This window comes from Trachypithecus francoisi, unplaced genomic scaffold, assembly GCF_009764315.1.
Source record: "Trachypithecus francoisi isolate TF-2019V2 unplaced genomic scaffold, Tfra_2.0 Lachesis_group7, whole genome shotgun sequence".
NCBI classification, from domain to species: domain Eukaryota; kingdom Metazoa; phylum Chordata; class Mammalia; order Primates; family Cercopithecidae; genus Trachypithecus; species Trachypithecus francoisi.
In genome coordinates, this window is record NW_022681472.1 from 97,968,428 (window position 1) to 97,993,349 (window position 24,922).

The 24,922-nt window shown below is 59.8% G+C and overlaps 2 protein-coding genes across 5 annotated transcripts; both read right to left on the bottom strand.

Annotated features, from left to right (window-relative positions):
- Window positions 1-4,745: 4,745 nt before the first annotated feature.
- LYNX1 (Ly6/neurotoxin 1) lies at window positions 4,746-7,542 on the bottom strand. 3 transcript variants are annotated; one of them, XM_033202313.1, is made up of 4 exons: window positions 7,070-7,542; window positions 5,529-5,744; window positions 5,216-5,317; window positions 4,746-4,986 (listed from the first exon to the last, which is right to left on the bottom strand). In XM_033202313.1, exons 2-4 carry the CDS (start codon window positions 5,578-5,580, stop codon window positions 4,790-4,792), a joined length of 351 nt encoding a protein of 116 aa, XP_033058204.1. In that variant the 5' UTR covers window positions 5,581-5,744; window positions 7,070-7,542; the 3' UTR covers window positions 4,746-4,789. The 3 variants fall into 3 exon arrangements, with proteins under 3 accessions (XP_033058204.1, XP_033058202.1, XP_033058203.1); XM_033202311.1 differs by lacking the exon at window positions 7,070-7,542 and adding an exon at window positions 6,522-6,739; XM_033202312.1 differs by lacking the exon at window positions 7,070-7,542 and adding an exon at window positions 6,326-6,468.
- LY6D (lymphocyte antigen 6 family member D) lies at window positions 5,602-23,837 on the bottom strand. Of its 2 annotated transcripts, none has more exons than XM_033202309.1 (3): window positions 23,536-23,837; window positions 14,864-14,962; window positions 5,602-5,744 (listed from the first exon to the last, which is right to left on the bottom strand). In XM_033202309.1, exons 1-3 carry the CDS (start codon window positions 23,820-23,822, stop codon window positions 5,627-5,629), a joined length of 504 nt encoding a protein of 167 aa, XP_033058200.1. In that variant the 5' UTR covers window positions 23,823-23,837; the 3' UTR covers window positions 5,602-5,626. The 2 variants fall into 2 exon arrangements, with proteins under 2 accessions (XP_033058200.1, XP_033058201.1); XM_033202310.1 differs by lacking the exons at window positions 5,602-5,744; window positions 23,536-23,837 and adding exons at window positions 14,163-14,731; window positions 15,751-15,906.
- Window positions 23,838-24,922: the final 1,085 nt, after the last annotated feature.

Genomic DNA, 24,922 nt, shown 5'->3' on the forward strand with positions numbered 1-24,922 from the left:
CCCCAAGGATAAGGTAAGAGCCCAGAAGGGAAACCTTGGAGAGCGGGAGCCACCGGCTGTTCCTCCAAAGACTGGCAAGGGGCTGGGGCCCCAAAGGACCTGTCCGTAACCAGTTAGCCCTGCCAACCCGGGGACCCCTGTGTGTCTCTTGGGCTGCCCACATGGCTTCTGTCCACCCCTCTGTCTAGGGGGCTCTTTATGACTGGGAGGTGGGCCCAGGAGGAGGGAGATCCTGAGAGAGGGGCTGGCAGATGCAGGTCCTCCTTCCTGGGGCAGTCGAGAAGCTGGGGTCAGGAACCAGGTAGCCTGAGAAATCAGAGATGGTGGGATGGGGTCTTGGGGGGTTCCCGCCTCCCTTACTCTGCACCCTCAGCCTTCCCCAGGGGCTTGTCTGCCCCTTGGGGGTGCTGGCCTCTCTCCCACGGAACTGGGGACAATTCTCAGCAAGCCCCAGGAGCCCTGCCTGTCTCCCTCCCTGTGCCTGGCTCCAAGGACAGGTCAGGCCTGGAGGCAAGAAAAGCCCAGGGCCTGGACCAGGCAGGGTAGACAGAAGCGTGGCTGCATGGAGCCCAGAGTGCCAGCCCAGCCAAGCTGGAAAGGCGAGGTCTGAGCTCCGGCCAAGACAGTGGGGCTGGAGAGAAGCACAGACAATGTGAATCTGTTGGATTTATTCATGGCTTGGTGAGACAACACTGGAGCTCTCCTGGGTGCTGGGTACACGGTGGGCCACGGAGAGAGTGGCCTGGGGGTGGAAGTCCATGTCCTGGTTAGGGTGAGGGGTAGGGCAAGCAATAGCAGCAGGGGCATGGCCCTGGGAAGCACCTGGACCCCAGGACATAAGACAGGAGGAAGAGATGCCATCCATCCAGCCGGCACTTATGCCCACGACCAGCTGAGCCAGACCCGCATTCCCATTTCACCACCCCTTACTCCTCAAGATGCAAATGAAGCTTGGGGCTGGACGGAAGCTGGCAGGGCTGTCCACAGGAGGACTCCCGCGTGTCTCTCGGGCTGCCCAGGTGGCTCTGTCCACCCTTCTGTCTGGGAGGCTCCTTAAGGCTGGGGAGGGCCCAGAGAGAAGGAGATCCTGAGAGGAGCCGGCAGATTCAGGCCCTCCCCGTGAACTGAAGCTTGAAGAGGAGCACAGGCCACCCAGAGTAGTGGGACAAAGCACCGGCAGAAAAGCTCGGCATATCCACCGAGCGCCTCTCTGCTTCTTTCGACCTTTTTCAGAGTTTCAGAATTATGAACCACATCGCCTTCATGGGAGATGACAAATTAGACGCTGCACAGTGAGGGAGGCGGCAGCCGGCCTGGTCCCCCACTTCCCCAGGACCTCCGCCTGGAGGAAGCCTGCCCAGGGCCGCAGCCCTGGCCCCCAAGACCCCAGGACACACCAGAGCCCCTGCTGGAGCCAGGTGTCCCCATGCTGACCTGGCCATGTCCCCAGGTGCCACCCCAGGGTCACCGCCTGCAGCTACAATTTCTTTAGTGGCTGATTCCAGTTCCCAGAATGTTCCTGGGGTGCCCGAGCCCGCCCAAGCAGCCGCTCCTGTCCAGTTCCCAGAATGTATAACATCCTGGGGTGCCAGAGCCCGCCCAAGCAGCCACTCCTGTCCAGTTCCCAGAATGTTCCTGGGGTGCCCGAGCCCGCCCAAGCAGCCGCTCCTGTCCAGTTCCCAGAATGTATAACATCCTGGGGTGCCAGAGCCCGCCCAAGCAGCCACTCCTGTCCAGTTCCCAGAATGTTCCTGGGGTGCCCGAGCCTGCCCAAGCAGCCGCTCCTGTCCAGTTCCCAGAATGTATAACATCCTGGGGTGCCAGAGCCCGCCCAAGCAGCCACTCCTGAGTCACTCGGGCATGTCCAGGACTCAGATCCACACAGACAGTGGGAATGGCTAGCCCTGGGCATCTACCCCCAAGAAGAGGACCCTCGGCTCTGTCAGAGATCCCCGAAGTAGGAATTGGGCCCCCATGGTGCCCCGTGCCTCTCCCCCTCCACTTTGCCACTCTGCCCTGCACCCAGAGGCAGCGCTGGAGGCCTTACTCTACCACTCAGGGCTTCTCAAACCTCTGGTTCCACTTTTCTCCTTTTAAGTTCTCCACTTTGTAAACTCACCTCCCCCTTCCCAGGCTTGGGGGTCCAAGGAACCCCAGCTGGTGGGAGAAGCGGCTGCACTGTGGTGTAGGGGGTGGGGAGTAAGCGAGGAGGCACTACTGGGGGCAGCTACTTCACCTCCCTGTGCCTCAGTTTCCTCCTCTGTCAAAGGGACAAGATAATAGCTCCCACTGCAGGGCTGCTATACGGTGCTCAGGGCCACAGTGCAGTGGGGGGACCCATGTCTGTTGCCACCTTGATGCATACAACTGGGACAAGTTACCGCTGATTTCTGCCGGCGCTGCTGTCCCGGTTCCCTGGTGCTGCGCAGCCATGCACTCCCCATGAGCGGGCCTGGCCAGCATTAGCCGAGTGCCTTCTGTGTGTTCTGTGCCAGGTACCAAGGGCAGGCCAGCCAGGCAGAACCATGTGTGGGGCTGGGGGCAGTGCTGTCAGCATTGGGCTGGGCCAAGTCAAGGTGGGGGAAAGGTAGACAGGTGGAGGCAGGAGGCAGGTGTGAGAAGCTGCCCACCCCACCCCTCAACACCACAGCACTTCCAGCTCCAGCAGGTCCTTGTTCTCAGCTGCCCCTGAGCCACGGGTGGCCAGGTCTCCTCCCCATCACCCCACTGAGGAGCAAGACAGGAAGGACCTGATCCTGGAGCCCCTCCCAGCCCAGCTGAGGAAGTCACCCGACCAACGGGCTTGCGCAAGGCGCGCAGTGACTGCTCCCAGCCTCTCCCACAGACTTAGGAGCCCAAAGTCACCTCCCTCCCAGGGAGCATCCCAAGGCCTCGCTGGCTGCAGTTGAGAGGGCCTCATCTGGGCACTGCCCTGAGGCTGGCACTTGTAGGTGCGGGCCCTTGGGAGCTCTGGGAGGCACCTGGCAGCCTCCCAGCCACCCTAGGCCAGGCCCACTCTCCAGGCTCACTGCTACAGCCACAACCACTGGGGGTAGGGGTGAGGGGAGTGCAGGCCCACTCTGTGCTGCAGCAACTCCTTTCCAGCTGTTGGCCTAGTATGACGTCGATCTTCCCTCTGGGGAGTCACGTTCCTCCCGCTCCGGGCCCGTTCCCACCCAAGGCCCCTTCGCAGGAGACCGGCACTTCCCTCCTCCAACAGGAGCTGGGTGTGCCCTAAACAAGATTCTGACCACTTCCTGTCCTCAGGAGACAGGCTGGACAATCAGCCCCAGCCCCAGGAGCAGAACGCAGGCCTGCACATAGACTCACTGCAAGGAGACCCCTGGGGTGGAGCCTCTCATTCCCCGAGCCCCCAGGGGTCCTGCATCAAAGCTCTGGAGATGCAGTTCCCAGCAGGAGCTCCCCTGACCAGGGCCACACTTTGGGGCCGCGGCAGTCCCACCACATGGACGTGTCACCATCCTGCCCATGCGGGACGGCTTGAAGGGCTCCTCCAAGGACACCAGAGCTGGGAGCACTGGTCAGGTGGGGGCCTCAGGTGCAGCGTGACTGCTGGCACCAAAAGGTCTTATGCCCCCAACGGCTCCGTTTGCAGCGGGGGCAGATGCTCCCAGGGCTACCTGCATCGGGGACGAATTGGTGGGTGTTGGGCTGCACCCTGCTTCGCAGGCCTGGGGTGGGGGCCCTGGGAGTCCTCCTACCCAGCTGGAGCTTCCACCCTGCCCTCCCCATGGGCGCAGTCCCAGGTGGAAGGTGATGGAGGCACCCACTCACTGTGTGCATCCCGCTGGTGGGGAAGGGCTGGGTCTCGTCCTCCCCACCCCGCCCTCCCCACCCCCGCCCTGGCACTGCCCCAGGCTGCTCCCAACTTCCAGCCTGTGGGCGCATCCCCCAATCCCGCGTCCTTTGCCTTGCTCAGCCAGGTCCTGCTGTGGTTGGGGACCAGGCCTCAGCGGGCCACCTGCCCTGCCCCTTTCCCTCCCTGCCCGGAATAGCGCTGGCCAGGTCAGCAACCAGGACCCACCAAATATAGCAAGGCCCTAGGTCCTGCCAGCCTCAGGCCCAGCACCCTCCCCATGAGGGGGGTGGGTAAGATCAAGGGGTTTGACTGAGAGGACACAGACCCTTTGCTGGACCTGGAAAAGCTTCTACGGCTTCGGGGGCACTGGGGCCTGCTGAGGCAGGGCCGCCCCTCCCTTGCAGGGGGTGGCTCCAATGCAGGCCTGGCAGCCTTCCTAGCACAGGGGCCGGTGCCAAAGGCCTTCCTCCCACAGCCCTGATCCCGCACCAGCCCTGGCAGCTCCTGGCCTCAGTAGGAAGCGTGACAGCCTTCCTAGGCCTGGAAGAGCCTTTCCTCCTAAGAGTCCCCCCAACCATCCCCCCGGGGGAGTTCCTCGTTTCCTCAGGCCCCAGCACACCCAGGGCAGGCTGAGGCAGGGGCCTCTCCTAGGGCTTCCCAGAAGGTGGACTTGGCCACAGCTCCCATCTGATCAGCGCTCCCTTCCTGACTGGGCCCCTCCCCATAAACAGCACTGTGCCAGTGCCCCCAGCCCTTTTGGGATCCCACACAGCATTGGAAGGTCAAGGCCTCGAAGTGAGGTCACGTGGTGGTTGGGGGAGATCAGGTGTCTTCTTGCCCACAGTCCCAGCCCTGGGCATGGCTGAGGAGGTCGCAGGGAGGGTGGAGAGTGAGGCAGGGTGAGCTGGGTGCGAGGGTGCAGCAGTGTGTCTCAAGAGCTTTGTTCTGAGTGGGTCTGCCTCAGGGGCTTTAGAGCAGACCCCAGAGGGTGGCCAGGAGGATGGGGGACAGGACGAGGGTGGCCGGGGTGGCAAGGCCGGCGCCGTTGCAGAGATCATACTGGCAACAGGAGGTGGTGGACGCGTGCTTGGAGTAGCCATCGTACACAGTCTCGAAGCAGCTGGGCACGCAGGACTTACTGACCTTCATCCTGGTGGGAGTGTAGTCTGCAGAAGGGCAGGGCGGTGAGCCAGCTCCGCTAAGAGGGGCAGGGGGCCCAGTCAGCCCCACCCCAGCATCCAAGGCAATCAGAGCAGGGCCCCTCAGCTTGGAGCTCCCAGACAGCATCCTGGGACAGGAGAGCCTCCTTCCTCAGGACCTCCACATGCTCAGGGGCAGGGCAGAACCTCCCGCTCGTCCTCCCCAGGCAGGGCCACGCAGGGCCCCCAGACTCACAGGTGCGCGTAGTCATGCAGTAGGCAACCATAGCCGGGCAGCGCATGGGGTTGAAGCAGTTGTCTCCGTTGTAGGCACACACATGGCAATCCAAGGCCTGGACTGGGGCCGGCAGATGGGCGGGAAGGGAACGGGGGTCACAGAACATGAGAGGCCCCTCCTCCAGCCCATCAGGCCCCCAGCCCATCACCTTCCCCAGGGCAGGGGGCTAGAAGGAGGGGTGGTCGCGGGGAATTCTGGTCTCCTTCCCTGCTTTCAGCCCACCTTCCCTCAACGTGGGTCTGTCCATCCCTCTGTCCTTTGTCCATCTTACCCAGAGGTAAGCCCATGAGGACCACCAGGAACAGGGTGAGCAGGGGCGTCATGGCTGCAGGCAGGAGGGCAGCGTGGGAGTGGGGAGGAGAACAGCAGCTAGCCCTGGATCCAACTCAGGGGTGGCGCACAGAGGATCCAACTCAGGGTGGTGCACAGAGGACGTGGGGCCGGCCCTGCCTCCTGGAGCTCCTGGTCTACTGGGAGTGCTGCAGCCCTGCACAGCAGGTGGCAAAGACAGGTGGTCAGTGCTGGGCCTGAAGGACCCATGGGGAGCCTGGGCAGGGATGACAGTGGGCAGAGGAGCCACCCAGCTCAGTGGGTGTCAGGGAAGGTTTCCTGGAGGAGGAGACACTTGGGAGGGGACAAGAAGGGAGAAGAGATCGGGACATTTCAATCAGAGACCAGCACCTGCAAAAGCTCAAAACAGCCTGTAGCGCTGGACGGAGGAGAGATGGGGGGAGGATGAGAGGCAGTGCTAGAGGAGTGGGGGTGGGCAGAGGGGCCTTAAATACCAGGCCTAAACAAGGATTTTACCAGGGGATGGTTGGTACAGAGGTTCTGTAGGAGGTGGTCTGCAGCCTCATCCCACGCAGGGCCCTGGGGGCCGGATGGCTGGCCACGGCAGAACTGGGCCCAAGGACTGGGTCTCTTCTCGCTGTTCCCCTCCCCTCTGCTCTGGGGTGTCCCTATTTGGGGTCCCCTCTTCCAGGAAAACCTCCAGAGCCCTGGTTAGGGTTTTCTGAGTCCTCGGCTACTGCAGAAGCTCCCAGCAAGAATGAGCTAAATTAAACTTACGCCTTCCTGAGAATAACAAATCCGTTTCTCCGGACACATTTGCCCAAGCCAACCCTAGGATGCCAAAGGCCTGGGTGAGGCCAGGCCTGCGGCTGCGAGCTTTCCGCCCCCTCTCGGAGAGCCCCGCCCCAAACACTGCGGTCCCGGGTGGAGGGGAGGGCTCTTGGCGCGAGCGGGACTCTCAGGGTGACCTCACCTGTGACCTTCACCACCTTGAGGTACCGCCGCGACTGGGAGTCACCCGCGGCCGCTCGCCGGTAGGTGCCTGCCTCGGTCTAACTGTACGGGTGTCTGTGTGTCCCGCAGCACCCGTGCTGCATCGCTGGATGCTCGCCGCAGGCCCAGCCCAGTCCCGCCCCCGGAACGGCCCGCCCAGCGCGAGTTCACCGCAGGCCCCGCCCCGGCCGCGCCCCGGCCCCGCCTCCTGGGCACCCGCCGAGCCGAGCTCACAACAGGCCCCGCCCCGGCCCGGCCCCGCCTTCCGGGCACCCGCCGAGCCGAGCTCACCGCAGGCCCCGCCCTGGCCCCGCCCCGGCCCCGCCTCCTGGGCACCCGCCGAGCCGAGCTCACCGCAGGCCCCGCCTTCCGGGCACCCGCCGAGCCGAGCTCACCGCAGGCCCCGCCCCGGCCCCGGCCCCGGACCGGCGGCTCGTCTGGCAAGCGCTGGGACCCCGAGGCCAGTCCAGGCATCTGGCCGACGCAGAGGCAGCCACGCAGTGACTCCCTAGCGACCCTCAGACCCACGTGTTCCGCCCGGGCACTCCGCAGGCTGTCTTCACCGGGTCCGGCGGCAGCCCAGCCTTCCCCGCAGCCGCCTCCGCCCACTCGCCCGCGCCGCGTCGTTCGTGGGCTGGCACCAGCCGTGCCGCCCCAGCTCCGCGCTCCTGCAGCCCAGTCCCAGCAGTTCCGGAACTGGCGCCCTTTGGTGCCCTTTGGCGCGCCCGCTTCGCTGCCCATGGCCTCCGCCTGCCTCCCCCGCGCTCAGCCCCCGTTTCTGGTCCCCCCGAGCAAAGCTGGAAGGCAGGCCTGCAAGGCAGCCCCTTGCTCCGTGGTCCCTCTCACCATCATAATGTTAACATTAAATAATTGTCTTTACATAACTTTAAATACTTACATTATTGGTTCTGTTTTTGGCAAAATGTAATAACATTTCATGGGTCCAAAAGTTTTCATTTTTTTCCAATGTAAGAGAGAAAAATAAAACCTTTTCTTCGACCCTAAAGCTCATTTTTTTCTTTAAAACTTTTTTGTGGGCCTGAGGTACAGAATACCCCGTGCCTTTTGGACAAGCGGGCTCTGGTTCCAGGAAATCCTTCGGTCCCCAACAAACTAGGCCAGTTGGTTGTTCTGTTTGCCGACAGGTGATGCGTGCCCTCCTGTGCCAGGAGCTGGGGAGAGGGCAGACGTTCCAGAATATTCCCACCCCATGGAGCTCACACTCCGGTGGGATAAGAGGCGTGAAAGGAACGCATAGGTCAGAACCGGAGTGTGTCGCGGGCTTCAGCCTCAGACCACAAGGACTTAATACGGATGAAACATCCCTTTTCCGCCTGCCAGCCGCTCGTCTCCTGCTTTGTTTCATGGTTCCTAACCGGTCTGTGACCCAGGGGTTGGGGACTTTTGTGTTAAAGGAAGTTTTTCAGGCAGAAATACTGATCTACACAAAGGAATAAAGGACGCCAGAAATAGGAAGTAGAAGGTAATTTTTTTTCTTATTTTGAATGAAAAGATAGTTGATTTCCTAAAGCAAAAATAATAACAATGTATTAAGGAATTTGCAGCAACTGTAGAAGTAAATTGTATGATAATAGTAGCACAGCCTGGGCACCGCGGCTCACGCCTGTAATCCCAGCACTTTGGGAGGCTGAGGCAAGTGGATTGCTTGAGCCCAGGAGTTCTAGACCAGGCATGGCTGGGCAACGTAGAGAGATCTCGTCTCTAAAAACATACAAAAAATTAGCTGGGCGTGGTGGTGCACACCTGTGGTTGCACCCAGGAGGCTGAGGTGGGAGAATCACTTGAACCCAGGAGGTAGAGGTTGCAGTGAGCTGTGATCACACTACTGCACTGAAGCCTGGGTGATAGAGCAAGACCCTGTGTCAAATTAAAAAAAAAAAAAAAAAAGGAATACAAGTAGACCAGGAGAGGGACAATGGAAGTTCGCTGTTGTAGATCTGTTCTACTGCATGTGAAGTGGCCTCCTATTTCTTGAAGTCAGACTAGTAAGTCAAAGTTACATACTAAGACACTAAAGTGTCGCTAAAAAAAGACCAAGAAAAAAAGCAAAAGTTGAAGCGCTCTAGTTAATAAATCAACAAAGGTGATGATACAGAATTATTTATAAAAACACATGTTACAGAGACTGCAGAAGAGAAGAAAGGAAAAAACGAGACAAATAGGAAACAAATAGCAAGATGATATATATTTAAACCCAGCCACAGCAATAATGACACTATGTCATCTAAACACTTCAATTAGACTGAGGACAGTGGCCCATACCTGTAATCCTAACCTGTCATCCCAACACTTTGAAAGGCTGAGGCAGGTGGATCACTTGAAATCAGGAGTTCCAGACCAGCCTGGCCAACACGGTGAAACTCCCTCTCTACTAAAAAATACAAAAATTAGCTGGGCATGGTGGTGGGTGCCTGTAATCCCAGCTACTTGGGAGGCTGAGGCAGGAGAATCGCGTGAACATGGGAGGTGGAGGTTGCAGTAAGCTGAGATGGTGCCACTGCACTCCAGCCTGGGTGACAGAGTGAGCGAGACTCTGCCTCAAAAACAAACAAAAACATCTCAGTTAAAAACAGAGGTTGTCAGATTGGATAAAAAGAGAAACAGCCAAGTATATGCTGTCAGCAAGAAACTCTCCAGACATATAAAAACACAAATAAGATACAAATAAAAAGATGGAGAAAGATATACTATGCTAACACCAATTAAAAGAAAGCAGGCATGACTACATCAATATCAAAGTAGGTTTAAAGCAAAGACTATAATCAAAAAAAAAAGAGGGAACATTACTGGCCAGGTGTAGTGGCTCTCACCTGTAATCCCAGCACTTTGGGAGGCTAAGGTGGGAGGATTGCTTGAGGCCAGGAGTTTGAGACCAGCTTGGGCAAAACAGCAAAACACTATCTCTACCGGAAAGAAAGAAAAAATTTTAAAAAGAGGGACATTACCAAATGATAAATTGATCAGCTCATGAAGAGGACTTAGCAATTCTGAATATGTATGCATCTAACAATTAAGCTTCAAAATACACAAAGCAAAACACCAACAACATCTGATAGAACTGAAAGGAGAAAAAGAAAATCCACAATAACAGAGATTTCAACACTCCTCTTTCAAGAAATGATAAAAATAGACAAAAAGTCTGTAAGGAAGAAGATGTGGACCACATTACCAGTCAACATGGCCAACTTGATGTTTATAGGACACTCCACCTCACAGAAGGGGAACACACCTTTATTTACCAATAATGTCCTCCAAGGCAGACTGTATTCTGGGCCATAGAACAAATCTCAGTAAATTTATAAGGATTAAAATCATACAAATTATTTGCGTGGACTACAATGGAGCTAAATTAGAAATCAATAACAGAAGTATATCTAGAAGATCATCAAATATTTAGAAACTGAGTAAAAACATATTTCTAGACAACGTATAGGTCAAAGGAGGAACCAAAAAGGAAATCAGAAAATATTTCCAACTGAATGAAAATGCAAACACAATTCATCAAAGTCAAAGGATGCAGCTGAAGTGGGCCCTGGAGGGAAATATTGCACTCATGCTTCTTTTAGAAGAAAAAAAGAAGTAAAACTTCTTTTAGAAGAGAAGGAAGTTCTCCAAAAAAACCACCTAAACGTTCACCCTCAGAAACTAGAACAAAAAGAGCAAATCAAACCCAAGGTAAGCAAAATAAAGAAAATAGCAAAAATAAAAGCAAAATAAATAAATAAATAAATAAAAAGTGAGGTAGAAAAAGAAAATAGAGAAAAATCAATGAGACCAGTGTTTGAGAATGTGCTTCCAGGAGGAAGACCTCAGCAACCCTTCCCAGTCTGGCTTGTCCACAGCAGGACCAGAGAGAGGACTCTTGCAAACCAAAGCTAGCTGCTCCTGAGTTGGGGGCTGGCCAGTGGGGTGGGCGGCTGGGGGTGCCCCTCAAGCTCTCTGTGGGATCTGGCTGCCCAAACTGGGCATTAAGGGAGGCTCTTAGGCCCCCCTGACCCGACCGAATAATGCTCCTTCCTTTCTGGTGGGAGCTCAGGCCCGACTGGACGGTGAGGAGAGTAGATGTTCAGAGCAGGTGGAGGAAGGATCCCTTGTCAGAGGACCCCGTCAGTTGCTTTTGTAGTCTCCCTGAGAGCTGCCCTCTGTCTGGACTTTGTGGTTTGACTGCTTTTAGCATTTCCATTTTTAAGGCATAGAGAAAATTGCATCCTGGTGATGGGCCAGGAGAGTCAGCCATGCACCCCATGACAGGGTCAGTGCCCCACTCCTGGGTGCTGGCTGAACCTCAACATCTGTGCCTTGGGGCCCCATCCCTCAATCCTGTGCCTAAGACATCTCCCTGAAGGTTCTGAGCTTGGGCTCTGGCAGAGGGAGCTCCTCCTTCAGGGGCACTAGGGACACGAGGCAGGGCTGCCGGCCCCATCTGGCCGGCTGTGCTGTCCACACCTACAGGGTTGTAGGCCCTATGTGGGGCTGATGATGTCTGACAGGGTCTTGGCTGGGGCTGGGGTCAGGTTGTGTCCAGGACCGTTGAGAAGTTGTCCAGCGGGGTCACAGAGAAGTAGCCTGGAGGCTGGGAGACTGAGCTAGGGACCCTTGGAGGAGCCGGGCAGAGGGCAGTGATGGGCTAGGAGCTGTGACTGTCCTTGGGCTTGGTCTGGAGTCCTGTCAGCTCCCAGGCCCCACTGCAGCCACACAGGCAGCCACACAGGCAGCCCCACTGCAGCCACACAGGCAGCCACACAGGCAGCCCCACTGCAGTCACAGAGGCAGCCACACAGGCAGCCCCACTGCAGCCACACAGGCAGCCACACAGGCAGCCCCACTGCAGCCACACAGGCAGCCTGGCCCTCTCTGGATCCCGCAGGTTGGTTTTCACTTCTGGGCCTTTGCCCAGGGCCCGCACACAACCTCACCCATGCTGCCTTCATTGTCCCTATACCCGCCACTGCTTTGCGAAGTCTTCCCTGACCCCCCAGCAGAACTGCCTCCTCCTTCCATCCTGGAGTTTGGTGGCCGCAGCCCTGGTTTCCTGACTTTCAGGGGTGGGAGTGGTGGGGGAGGTGGCATTCCCTCCTGCCTCCAGGCTGCACTGGGCACAGAGCACTCCCATTCCCTGGGCCCTGGATGAGGATTCCTGCAGCCAGCCTGTCGTGAAGTGGCAGGAGTCACTTTCCCTTGCCCAGCCTTAGTTTTCCCACATGGAAGTGGGGATGGGTGGGTCTGTGACCTGGGCACTCCTACTCCTCTGCTCTGTGTCCGACTCCCATGCCCAGGTGCCTTCGCACACCCTGTCTTGGGCGCTTGGCAGGACTTAGGCCACCTGCCCAGAGTGGTGTGGAAAAGGGCACACATGTGGCCATGAGTGGCACTGGCCTGGGCGAGGGCGGATTTTCCCTGTGCAGGAGCCCCAGCACCTGGCTCTCTGGTGGCCACCAGGGGGCGCTCCTACGCAGACCTCCGGGAGCGCTTGCAGGCCCCTCCCGGACGCCAGCACTCAGAGGAGAAGGGTCCCCCTCACCCCTTCACCTGGGTCATGTCCCTGAGACTGGGGTTCAAGAGCCTCCAGAGAGGCCAGCTTGGGACACCCCAGGCCCAACCCCAGCCTTGGAACCATGTGGGAGCTGACTACCCACAGCCACCTCCCAGTGCAAGTCCAACTGCCTGGGCTGACCCCCATCCATGGGAACCCAGCAGCCCCCTTGGCCAGACCTCACCAGGGTGAAGTTAGACTGGAGGGGGCGGCGAGCATGACTCAGGGAATTTGGGCCAGGTGACGTCGCCCAGAGGCAGGGAGAGTTCCGTGCCCACTGCCTGGGTTCTGGCTGTATTTCGGGGATGAGGCTGTGACGTGGGGTGAGAAGAGGCCCCAGCAGATGCCCCAGCAAGGAGCCCTTCTCCTTCTGGAGAGGGCCAGAGGTTCCCACAGGCTGACCCCACGTCCCCGGCAGGTGAAGTCTCAGGCCTCACCCAGTCAGAGCAGAGCTCTGCCTTCTCCCAGGCCAGCTCCCTCGCAGGCCTGGCCTGGAAATTCCCCGGTGACCGAGCCCCCTCTGGCCCCAGCCAGCAGATGGTGGCGTGAGTGGCAGCTGGTGAGGGGTCAGTGGTGCTCCCCGGCCCTGGGTGCAGGCACTCAGCTCTTTGTCCAACGCACCATGAGACCAGCACCATCACCACTCCAGTTCTAACCGAGGGCAGGAGAACTAGGTGGGGTCTGGGGCCCCGGGAGGCAGGAGGGGAAACAGGAAATGCCTGCAGCCCTGTAGTGGCTGGGAGGAGGGCTGAGGGTTTGCAGGAGGCCAGGGCCACCATTTACAGCCACAGGCAGCATATGGGGTGCTGGCTGCACCAGGTGGGTGTCCAGTGGAGGAAAATGGAGGCTCCTGGAGGTGGAGTGCTTTGCCTAAGGTCTCTCAGGGCAAGGAGTAACCCACCTTGGCCACCCTGGGGAGACGGGACTTGCGTGAGGAGAAAGGGGATCCCAAGGTGGAGACAGTGAAGCTCACCCAGATCCAGTCCTGGGTTGCAGTGGCTTGGCTGGGCAGGCAGCCCTCCAGGATGGGGTTGCACAGTGGCCCTGGATCCCAGGGGAGGCAGGATGGACACGTGTTAAGAGCAGGCCTCCCGAAATCATGATTCACCTCTTGGTCTCATGGTGCGTTAGACAAACAGCCGAGTGTCTGCACCCAGGGCCGGGGAGCACCACTGACCCCTCACCAGCTGCCACCCACGCTACACCACCGTCTCTTGGCCGCGGCCAGAGGGGGCATGGCCACCATGGAATTTCCAGGCCAGGACTGCAAAGGAGCTGGCCTGGGGGAAGGCAGAGCTTGCTCTGACTGGGTGAGGCCTGAGACTTCACCTGCCGGGGACGTGGGGTCAGCCTGCGGAAACCTCTGGCCCTCTCCAGAAGAAGGGCTCCTTGCTGGGGCATCTGCTGGGGGCCTCTTCTCACTCCATGTCCCAACCTCATCCCTGAAATGCAGCCAGAACCCAGGCAGTGGGCACGGAACCCTTCCTGCCTCTGGGCAACCTCACCTGGCCCATATCCCCTGGGTCATGCTCCCCGCCCAGTCTAACTTCACCCTGGTGAGTGAGGTCTGGCCAAGGGGCGGCTGGGTTCCCATGGACGGGGTCCATGGGACTTTTCCTGGGCTGTGGCTAGACTTTCCCTGGGCAGCTGACCTCGCCCTGAGCGATGGCTGTAGGTAGTCAGTGCCTACTTGACTCCGAAGCTCGGGTCGGGCCTGAGGTGTCCCAAGCCGGCCTCTCTGGAGGCTTCTGAACCTGGGTCTCAGGGACACGACCCAGGGTGAAAGGGTGAGGGGCCCCTTCTCCCCTAGGTGCTGTGTGCGGGAGGGGCCTGCGAGCCCTCTTCCCTGTGCTCCTACTCAGGCCTCACCCCAGGAGCGCCCTCCACCTCTGGAGCAGTGGGGAGGCATCTGAGCAGCCGGCCCTCCCAGGGTGTGGACCGATGGTGCCATTTCAGGCATCGCTCCACGACTGGCCCAGGGGACATGTGCTGGAGGCTCAGGGGACCTGTGTGGCCTGATGCCCGCCCCTGACCGCCTCCGTCCCAGAATAGCGCAGACAAACCACACTGGTTTCAATCATTTATCTCCATGCAGAGATTTGAGTAGAAAAATACACGGCAACAAAACAGGAGTGTGAAATCCGGGGATCGCCAGGGTTTCTGTCCCCACCCTCCATGTGGCTGGGGGCTGCATCCTCTGTAGGGGGGCTACATCCTCTGTGGGATTGTGGGACCTGCTCCAAGTCATCAGCACTCCATGCCCACCCGGACCTGGTCCCAGACATTCGGGGAAACCTTCAGCCTGGGGCTCCTGGCACACCCATTGCGGCTGGGGAAGAGGAGTGTGGAATCTCCAGAGAAAGGGAAGGAAAGGCATGAGGGGCCTTCCCCGGGGGGAGGTCACAGGCTGGGGGCTAAGACGAGGGCCAGGAGGCCCAGGGCCAGCCCCAGGCTGAGGACACTGTGGGCGAAGGTGGTGCGGGTGGGTGCAGCATTGTGCAGCTTCTCATTGCACAGGTCCTCCTGGCAGCACTGGATGGAGCCGGTGCCGCTGCTGACCTGGCCTTGCAGGGTGTAGCTGGGTGTGCACGACTCTGCACAGTCCTTCTTCACCAGATTCCCCCTCAGAGGCTCCACTGGGCACAGGTGAGTATGGTCAGGCCCGCAGCCCCCTCTGACCTCCAGTCCCTGCCAACCTCCCAGCCAGCACCCACAACAGCCAGGGAGGTCCCCCCAGTCCCAGGGACACCTGGACAGATGCTACTCACCTGTGTTCGTGGTCTTGCAGAAGCGAGAGCCAGCCGGGCAGACCTGAGGCTGCTTGCAGTTGCTGGAGTTGGTGCACACGTGGCAGCGCAGGGCAAGGGCTGGCGGGGAGGGAGTCGGGCTCAGCGGGCCCAACAGAGGCCTCCTGGTGACTCAGCAGGGCCCACTCCCCAACCCGCAGAGACCCCCTCCTGGACAGAGGCCCTGCTGCCCTTGCCCTAGGCCCCCAACTCCGGACCCTGGGCCCTGGTGAGGCTTGTGTCCTGAATGCAGCCTCAGGGGACAGGTGCTCCGGCCTGGGCCGGCTTGGAAAAGGCGTCCTGCCCCGGCCCTGTCTAGGGTGTGTTGCAGGCCTTTCCTCCAAGGCCTCAGGGAGCTCTGTGACTGCCAGGAGCAGTCTGCAGGACACTGGCTGTTGTCCCCACCCCTGGGGCTGTCCCTGGAGGAGATGGCTATGTTTCCGAGGGCCTGATTGAGCTAAGGCCCCAGGGGCAGCCAGCTTGGCTGCTCTGAGCCTATAACGGGAAGGGCTTGGTGGCCTTTGGGCTGTCCTGGGTTGTGCTGGGACAGACCTGGGGACCGGGAGGGGCTGGTGGCAGGGGCTAGATGGCTGCCCTCCCAGTGAGAAGCATCTCAAGACAATCCCCTGCTCCACTCTCTCAGGGCCCATGACTCCAGGAATCAATTCTAAGATCCTCAAAATCTGAAACGTTGTAAATCTGACACTCCTTAAGATTGGGGCTCCATGTTGTTTTAAATTTGAAGAGTCTAGCACCCACAGTGTCGGGGTTCTCTGTGCCTAGAGGTCATCAGCTCCAGGTTCCTAATATTTGGTGACCACACAGGCCAGAGCCACCCACCCGCCCGTCCCCTTGGCCCAGCCCCTCACCTGGCCCCGTAGCCACGGCCAGGATGGCGAGGAACAGCAGGACTGTCCTCATCTCTGGTGTCATCTGGGAGCAGTGGGGGCCCCTGCACTGCGGAGGCCTTATAGGCACGAGCTGGGCGGGGGTGGGCAGTCCGCCAGCCAGCGGCATTCCGCAGCGCTCCGTGCAAGCATCAGCCCAGGATGGGAACCTGCCCCACCCTGCCTGGCCCACGCCCACCAGCCTGGCTGTCGCTGGGCACTGCCCTTGCTGCCCTCCTAGGCAGAGGTCTGCCCTCCGCAACGGGGCCCAGTGGCTTCCTGGCCCTGCTGTTGCTGTTGCTGTGCCTCCATCTCTCCCGCTTTCACTTCTCTGTCTCTGTGGGTCTTGTTCTCGTGCTGCCGTCTGTTCCTGGGTCACTTTGTCTCTGACCTGCCACCCACTACCCCGACCCCCACTCCCCACCATCACCATCCTGTGTCTTTGTCCCTGCATTCCCCCCATAGTTCCCTCAATAGAATTGCAGCCTGTACCAGGTGTCCTGTGGGTGCCTGTGGGTGCCCAGGGCCGGGGAGGTAGGAAGAGCAGGTGCTGGTCCTACCCTTCTGGCTCTGGGCTCAGTGTTGCTGCCTGGGACGCAGAAGGTCCTTGAGCTGCCAGGGCTCAGGGCAGCTGTGGGCTGATGGGGTGTGTGAGGCATAGGGAGAGGCCACCCCGAGGCAGGGAGGGCAGCTGGGGCAGCAGAGAGGTAAGCACCGGACAGGGTGAGGACTGTGAGGACCTGGCCCTTGAAGTTGACTGGGGAGCCCTGTGGGTGGGAGGCCCGGGCTGTGGAGGCAGCAACTCCATTCTGCATTGTGTAGGGAGAGACTGAGCCCTCCTGGTCTCCACCAGCCCTGCTTCCCACCCTCCAGGGCCCCAGGACCCCTCCCTGTGGGATTCCTTCCCCTACTCTCCGGGCCCCTCCTGCTACATTGGGGGCAGCGCCATCCTGGCTACTTTGCAACTATTGCTCTAGGTGTCCTGGCTCCAGTCTCTCCAAGACTGTGAACTCCTTGGGGCTGGGCCCCAGCACCCAGGGCCTTGAAGCAGGTTCTTGGTCTGCTGCCCGTTGAGTGGAGGCCAGTCCCTACCTTCACCTCTTTACTCTCACAGGAGGGACTTTCTTTCCCTGGAGACAGGGTCCTGAGCACCTGTCACCTAGCGCAGGAGCCCACCTCTCGGGGCCCCCACCCACCTGCTCGGCCCAGCCTGCTCTGCCGCTCGCCTGTGCTGGGCAGCACCCACCTGGTGGTGTGGAGGGACCCACAGATGTGCTTTGCCCCTGCCCTGGCCAGGCGGATGGTGAGTGGGAGTGGGGGCACAGAAGGAGGTCAGCCCTGGGCCCAGCCTCCGCCGCGGCCACGTGGCTGATGAACCAACAACATCAGGGCGGGGCGGGGCGGGGCGGGGCAGGGCAGGGCAGGGCGGGTTCCAGGGAGGGTCGTCCTGGGCTGGGCTGAGGCTCTTGGGAGCACCATGGGTACCGGGGCCAGTCAGGCCTGGGCTTGAGACAGACCCTCTGGCCCTTCCTCCCGGCATCTCTCCCTTGCTGAGCCCCATGTCACGGATGCTGGGGATCCCAGCAAATGTCTCCTGAGAATGCTCCTGGCCGGACTCTCCCTGACGCAGTGCTAGAGCCTGGAGGATCCACCTACAGGAGGGGTTGTCTGGTGGTGCCTGTGGAAACCAGGAGGGGTGCAGGCAGGAGGGGTTGTCTGGTGGTGCCTGTGGAAACCAGGAGGGGTGCAGGCAGGAGGGGTTGTCTGGTGGTGCCTGTGGAAACCAGGAGGGGTGCAGGCAGGAGGGGTTGTCTGGTGGTGCCTGTGGAAACCAGGAGGGGTGCAGGCAGGAGCCCCTGGGGCAGCCCCACATTTGCACCCGGTGTCTGGTCCTGGCGGGGGCTTGATGGGGACGTGTGGAGTCTCGCTTGACAAGGCAGGTGACCCAGAGGTCCACGCCCCCACCCAGAGGGAGGAGGTTTCCTCCAGCTCCAAGGCCGTGTGTCCATGGGGCACAGCGAGAGGTATGGGCAGCTTTGGGGAAGGTGCTTCCTGGGGCCTTGGGAAGCAGAGCTCAGGGCTTGGTGACAGGGTGGTGACTCGGTGGGCATGGCAGGTGGAGAGGGGTGAGTCACTGTGGCCAGGGACATGAGAGTTGCTGGAAGAACAGGTTTGGAATTCCTGTTGGGCCTGGTGGTGCTGGAGGGTCCAGGATGTCAGGTGGCCTGAGAGTGGGGTCTGAGTGTGGGGCCACGGGGGAGTGGGCTCCCCACACCTGGGGCTGGAGGAGAGCCCTGCACACCTGGTTCGCCCCCGTGGGACACCTCAGACGTCACTGTGGCTGCGTCCCTGCCAGGCATGGAAGCCGGAGTGGGGTTCCAGTTCTGTGAGAGGAGGGCCTCTGACCTGGCGGGGCTGCCCACGAACATGAGCCGTCCATCCCAGGTGGTCCCAGCAAAAGCAGGAAGAGCAGCCCTGCACACAGGTTACTCCCAGGAGAAAGTGGGTGATTCTGACGCCAGGAGCTCTTGGACTGCTGAGCTTATGGGGACAGCGCAGTCAGGGAGGGCTTCTTGTAGGCAGTGACCTGACTAGAGCCTCAGAGCCAGGAAATGGAATGGGGAGAGGAGCCATTGTGGCCCCTCATGACAGTCCCTGCCCAGTGCTTATTCACTGGTGAGGAAATGAGGGTCAGAGAGTGCCAGGCAGGTGCCGGGATGCCCCCTGAGTGGGGCAGAACCTGGTGGGGTCTCAAGCACTTCTCACTATCACCACCAGCCTTTCCCCCCTCCTCCCTCCTCTATTCTCTAGAGCCTGGGCGCTCTCCACTCCACCCCTCCCACTCAGCCCCTGGAGCTAGGGCCCTGGGCCTGGTTGGTAACATCAGGGTGTTGGCAGCAGAAATAACACCTGGGAGAGGCGATGAAGGGGCCTGGGGCAGGGAAAGCCACCGCCCCACCCCCTTAGCCTTGCCTGCTGCTCCCTGAACCAGGAAACCCGGCACAGGGAGAAGCCCAGCACGGGGACAAGCCCAGGCCTCTGTCTGGAGCAGAAGTTCCTTGCTCATGCCCCTTCCCCAACCTTCTGCCCCCTCTACCTTGTGCTGGGCCCCTAGGATCACACAAGGGTGTGGCGGCTCAGAGAGGGAAGCACCTGGCTCAGGACAGCACAGCATGGTACTCCAGGCTTCCCCCAGCCCAGCCCTGGGCCCTGTCCTGGCTGAGTGGGTGCCCGGTGGACAAGGCGGGGCCTCGGGCTGGAGGAGCTGCCTGGGCTGGAGGAGCTGCCTGGGCTGGAGGAGATGCCCGGGCTGGAGGAGATGCCTGGGCTGGAGGAGCTGGGAACCTCCAGGGCACAGGGAGGGGCTTCTTCCCTCAGACTGCCACCTGGGCAAGCCAGAATCCCAGCCACACCCCAGGGGCTCCAAAATGCATCCCTCTGCCTTGAGGCACTTCATTCATTCATTCATTCATTCACTCATTCATTCATTCCTTCTTCAACAATTTATAAAGAGCAGCCATATGCAAGGCACTTTGGGTGTAACAGAGACCAAGAGAGGAGACAGACAGGGCCCAGGGCCCAGGTCCCAGGGCCTGCAGACCAGTGGGGAGTGGGAACAGACAATTACTGGCTCTGTAGGACCCACAGTAGGGATGTGACGATGCAGAGGCTGAGGGTCTGGGGCCAAGAGGCCGAGAGAGAACCAACCTGGGTGGAGCTGTCTAAGCAGGGAAGGGTGTGTGGCCATCACCTGGTAAGCAGGTGGGTGTCGGGCAAGGGCATTGGGGCCCAGGTGACAGGCCCCTTTTCTGTCTCTTTCCCCTGCAGGGGCAGGTGGCTGCCCTGAGCTGAGCGGCTGAGTGTGTGGTGTCTTTCTAGAGGCTGCCCTGCTCCTCTCAGCCCCTCACCTGCACAAATGGGGCCTCACATGGACAGCAAGGGCCCGGCCTTGCCCGGCATCACCCAGCAAGTGGGAGCCACAGCTAGGCTGGGCCTCTGGGCCCGGGCCCTTCCCTCACACCCAGGCCTTCCCACTCCTCCCTCTAGTGCTGGAGTCACCTTTACACATGGAGCCACAGTCCCAGCAAAGGTATCTTTCACCTGCTTCCCAGGGTCATGCCTGGGACCTGCCCCAGTCTTAGGTCCCTCCCTGGGACCCTGGCTACCAGCCACCCCTCCCAGGGTACGCCTGGTGTCCACGGGCCGGGCCAGGGGCAAGGGCTGGAGGCCAGCTCTGCCCCTCCACACAGGCCCCTCATCCTTGCCGGGTCTCTCTTTCCTGCGCTGCCAGGGTGGCAATCTAGGGAATAGTTTCATGGATGGAGAAACCCTTCCACCTTGGGGCACAGCTTGTTTCCAGCAAGGGCTGGACTAGGGCCCCAGGTTCCTAAGACTCAAGAGAAACAAACCTGTTCTCAGGCCTGGCTGGTGGTGCCCACAGGCAGGGCTGGCACCTTCCCTGGGAGAGGCACCATTTCAGCACCTAGGACCAGCACGGTTCCTGTGAGGCACTGGCATTCAGGGGGCTAGTCAAGGGTGCCCAGGTGCCAGAGTCTGGGCAATGAGGGAGAATCCCTCAGGGTGTGAACTGTGTCCATCCTGAGGTGGGGGAGAGAGTTTGCAGAGGAGTGCAGCCATGGCGCCACGGAACCACAGCACAAACAGCTGTGAGGACCTCAGAGTTCCAAGACTGCAGGCTCTTAGCATGGGCTTGCAGAACACAGAACCCTAGAATTGCAAGACCCAAGGAACCTGGATGAGAATCAGGTCACTGATTCTCTGGATGGCGGTTATTTTCACACATGAGGACATGCTCCCACCAGGGTTCTAAGGAAGGTCAGAGGGTTTGTGTTAATGCTGCACTCCTGGATTCTCCCCTCTGCTAGGCCACAGCTCAGTCTACTTCCTGTTGTGGCCTGGAACTTGTGGCTGCCCACCCTTAGCTCCATGAGGTAGGTTCAAGGCGGGTGAACACAGGACCCACCTCACTTTCCTCCCTCAATCCCCTGCCTTCATTCTCTCCCAATACCTACCCACTCATCCATCCTCTATCCTTCATCCATCCATCCGTCTACCATCTGCCCACTCATTCTCCACTCATACACCCACCCATCTATCCATCCATTCATTTTTCTATTGTCCATCCATCTATTCATCCCTCATCCAGCAATCAGTCTACCATCTGTCCACCCATCCATCCATTCACTCATCCGTCCACCTTCCATCCATCCAGCCTCCATCCATCCATCTTCTCATCCATTCATCTTCCATTCACCCTTCATCCATCCTCCATCCATCCACCCAATCACCCATGTGTCCTCCATCCATTCATCATCCATCCATCCATTCTCCATCCACTCATTTTCTATTCTCCATCCATCCAGTCATCCATCAATCTACCATTTGTCCACCCATCCATCCATCATCCATCCATCCATCCACTCATCAGTCCACCTTCCATCCATCCATCCTCCTTCCATTCATCCTTCATCTATCCATTCTCCATCTTCCTTCCATCCATCTACTCATTCATCCATCTTCCATTCACCCATCATCCATCCTCCATCCATTCACCCACTGACCCATCTGTCCTCCATCCATTCCTCATCCATCCGTCCATCTACTCATCCATCCATCATCCATCCAGCCATCATTCATCCTCCATTGATCCATCTATTCATTCTCTGTTCATTGATCCTGTATCTATCCTTCATCCATCCATTCACCCACTCATCCATCCATGCTCCATTCATCCTCCATTCAGCCATCCATTCATTCATCCTCCATCCATCCTGCCTTCTCTGGACAAGTGGGTCAGACATTTTGACCACCTAGGAAGACATGGGATGAATTTAGTGCTGATGGCGCAGTGTGACCTTTCCCTTAGTCATAAGGAAAATTCCCAAGATATTGAGTGCATCCTTCCAGGGGGTCTCCTGGTAGGTGGGCTGTTTCACTCCTGCTCTCCTGTCCTCAGGACAGGCATTCTTCTTCTTACCTGCCTGTGGTCCTCCCTTGCCGTGTGGGAGTTCCTATCCCACCAAAGGACTCCCTACCATGAGTCAGTGCAGACAAGCTCCCTCACAGGAAGTCCTAGCAAGATCTCGGACCAGCCTTCTGTGCTTCTCAGGCAAGGGTTACTTGATGGTCTGCAGTGGCTTTGTCCCTCCAGGGCCTGTCCCTAGTTCAGTGTTCCCACCAGTGGGCACTGCCCTTATACCACTTATGTGTCCTCAAGGCGTTAGTTACAATGATGTCTCTCTACCCGCTCTTCCTTTTGTATTCACCCACACCTGCCCCTGACAAAACGGTAATTCTCAAAGGCCATGGAGTCCACCCTGGCAAGGGTTCTGAGACCCTTGGGTCTGCAGTAGGTCATGGCAGCTCTGGGGCCGGCAACACCCAGACTGTAGACACGTGCTTTTTAACGGTTATGGGATCACTTGGGGGGACATCATGGATCCTAGGCCTTAAGAAGGAAAGAACTATCTTCCATGCACTGCATGCCCTGTCTTCAGTCTGTCACTGGCATCAGCGCCTCCACAGGGCCATGTGAGCTGTTCCCACATGATCTGGGTGGAGGAGACTTATCTTTGCTCCTCCTGAGATCAAGTGACAGCTGAGCTTTGAGGCTGGAGCGGCCCAGCATGGCTGCTCCCTGCTTAGCCTGGGAGCCCTGAGGACCCCACTTGGATGCTGGGTCCTGGACAGGGCCTGGGGTGTGCTGTCCCTGCAGGAGGTGTGTGTGTTGCTGCAGTCCTCACTGGGTACCGGGCCAGGCCTCCAGGGGAGGGAAGAGAGGCCCATGCCAGGCCCTGCCAGGGAACTCACCAGGACCCCAGGGACTTAAGGGATCAAGAGGGTGTTACGTAAGAAGGGAAGTGGGTGGGTCCTTGGGGAGCAGGAGATGCTGAGTGGAAGGAGCATGCAGGCCCAGGAGCCCCTGAGCCTATGCAGCTGTGCCCGGGACAGAGGAGCAGCTCTGACTGCGTGCCCAGGTCACAAGGAGCCAGGTCGGCACTGAAGGGACCTGAGAAAGCCGCACCCACCTTCATTTCAGAGCTGGCCCCGCTGACAGCAGGATCTAACCACAATGCTGGCTCTGGGTTCCACTGCCCTGCACATCTCAGCCTGAGCCCTGCTGAGCCTGGTGACCTCTCCTCCCTGACCCAGACCTCCCTCGGGCATTTCAGGGGTAACGCATTCCAACCTATTCAGCCCCAGCTCTCCACCAAACTGCTCCTCCACAAACCCGCAGCAGCCATGCAAGGGCCCCCAGAGGCCTGCATCTCCATCCTCCCTCTGCCCCTCCCTTGGCCCCAGTCGGGCCCTGCCTTCTTCTGGCTGGGGGCTGTGCCTGCCTCTGCCTGCCCCGCCCCACCCTGCGGTCCCCGCCCTGCGGTCCCGCCCCTCACCCTGCACTGGGGTTGGATGCAGTCCCTCCCCTGGTGACTCCCTCAGTGCTCCCCGCATTCCCAGCCTCTCTGTCCTGCCTCTGGGCCCTGACTGGGCTGGCAGTGTGCGCACACAGGGGGGCCGGGTAGCCCTTTCTCTCTTGGTGCCCAGGTCTCCTGTCAGGCCATCAAGCCCTTTCCTATCTCCAGGCCTTTGCACTTGACCCCATTGTCAGAGACACTGGCGCCTTCCAGAGGGCCCCAGCCACGGCCCCTGAGGCCTGTCCTTCCTGCCCTCCTGCCTCCCTCACACCTTGGCCAGGCGCTGCAGCCCACGTGAGCTTGTCACTTTGCCTGCTGTGCCCAGTCTCACCTGTCCACTCGAGGGCAGGGACGGTCTGTCACCGTGGCATCTGACAGCCGTGATGCCTGGTGTGCAGGAGGTGCCCTCCAGGCTGCTGACTTAGTGATGTGGAAGCCGGAGAGCCCAGGGGTCCTGCTGAGCACTCGCCAACCCAGGAGTGGGGCTCCTTGTGCCCCAGCTCTTCCCCTGTGGTGAGTGGGTGTGGTCAGCTTCCTGTGGAAACAGCCTCCTTGCTGTGCCTGGCTTCCGGACACAGAGGCTCCTGCAGGCGGAGGCCGTGAGCTGCTGGGTGGCATCAGATGTGGTTTCTGTTGGGACTTGCAAGGGTGGGGCCTGCCCTGAAGGGTGAGCCCTCCTGAGTCAGGCTGCCTGGGAAGGCTCCTCAGGCAAGAGCCAGAATTCCCACCTTCCTTGAGAAAAGGAAACTCCAACTTTACTCTCAGGATGGCTGAGAGCACCTGACCCCACACCAGCCTCCCCGTGGATCCCTAGAGCCCAGCGGGCCGGGTCCTGTGGGAGGCTGTGCTGGGGAGCCTGCGGAAATCCTCACAGCCTGGCTCCCAGGGGGTTCGCTCAGGTCCCCTCAACCCGCTAGGCCCTCTCCTGGCCTCCAGACAGCTCAAGGTGCGACAACGGGGAAGAAGCCCGCTCAGGGAACAGGAGCTTCTGGAGCTTCTCCCACTGACCCAAGCTCCCCGCTCCTGGGTGCTTCCTGCAGAGTTGCTGCTGCAGCACAGGCACAGGCTTGGGAGACCCGTGGCAGGCTGGGTGGGGGCACCGAGATGGGGCAGCGGCCCCGGGAGCCTGAGAGGAAGCACTGGGCAGGCCGAGGGCGCTGCTGGGAGGCCTTCCTCCTTCTGGAACGAGAGTCCAGTGGCAGGCGGCCGCCCCGGGCTGTGGGAACATCCTGCCCGGCTCACTGCCTGGAGGCTGGCAGGTGTGGAGAGCTGAAGCTGAGGGCCGCAGGGGAGGCTGGGCAGCTGGCCTGCACACCTGCCCTCTCAGATTCCCAGACAGGAGGCAAACACCTGCCTAGGGAGGTTCCCAGCCGGCACGATGGCTCCTGGCTCAGGCGCCTGGGCAGTGGGAGCCGGCTCTGCCAGGCAGGAGGCCCACTGTCACTCATCTGGCCTGGAAGTTTGTGCCCATCACCTGGGGAAGGGAGGCAAAGGATAAAGAAGTCAGGGAAGGGAAAGGACATCTTTTCCTGGCTTCCAAGCTTGAAAGGGCAGAACAGCAGGGCAAGGGCTCAAGACCTAGACAGAGGAGGCCTCTGGGCCAGGGAAGGGCCTCCCAGGCCACAGGAGCAGAGAAACCATGAGAACACTATGGGCGCTGGGACCTGGGTGGCTTCCTGAGGAAGGGCCCTGCATCTGTCCCCATAGCCAAGCCCTGG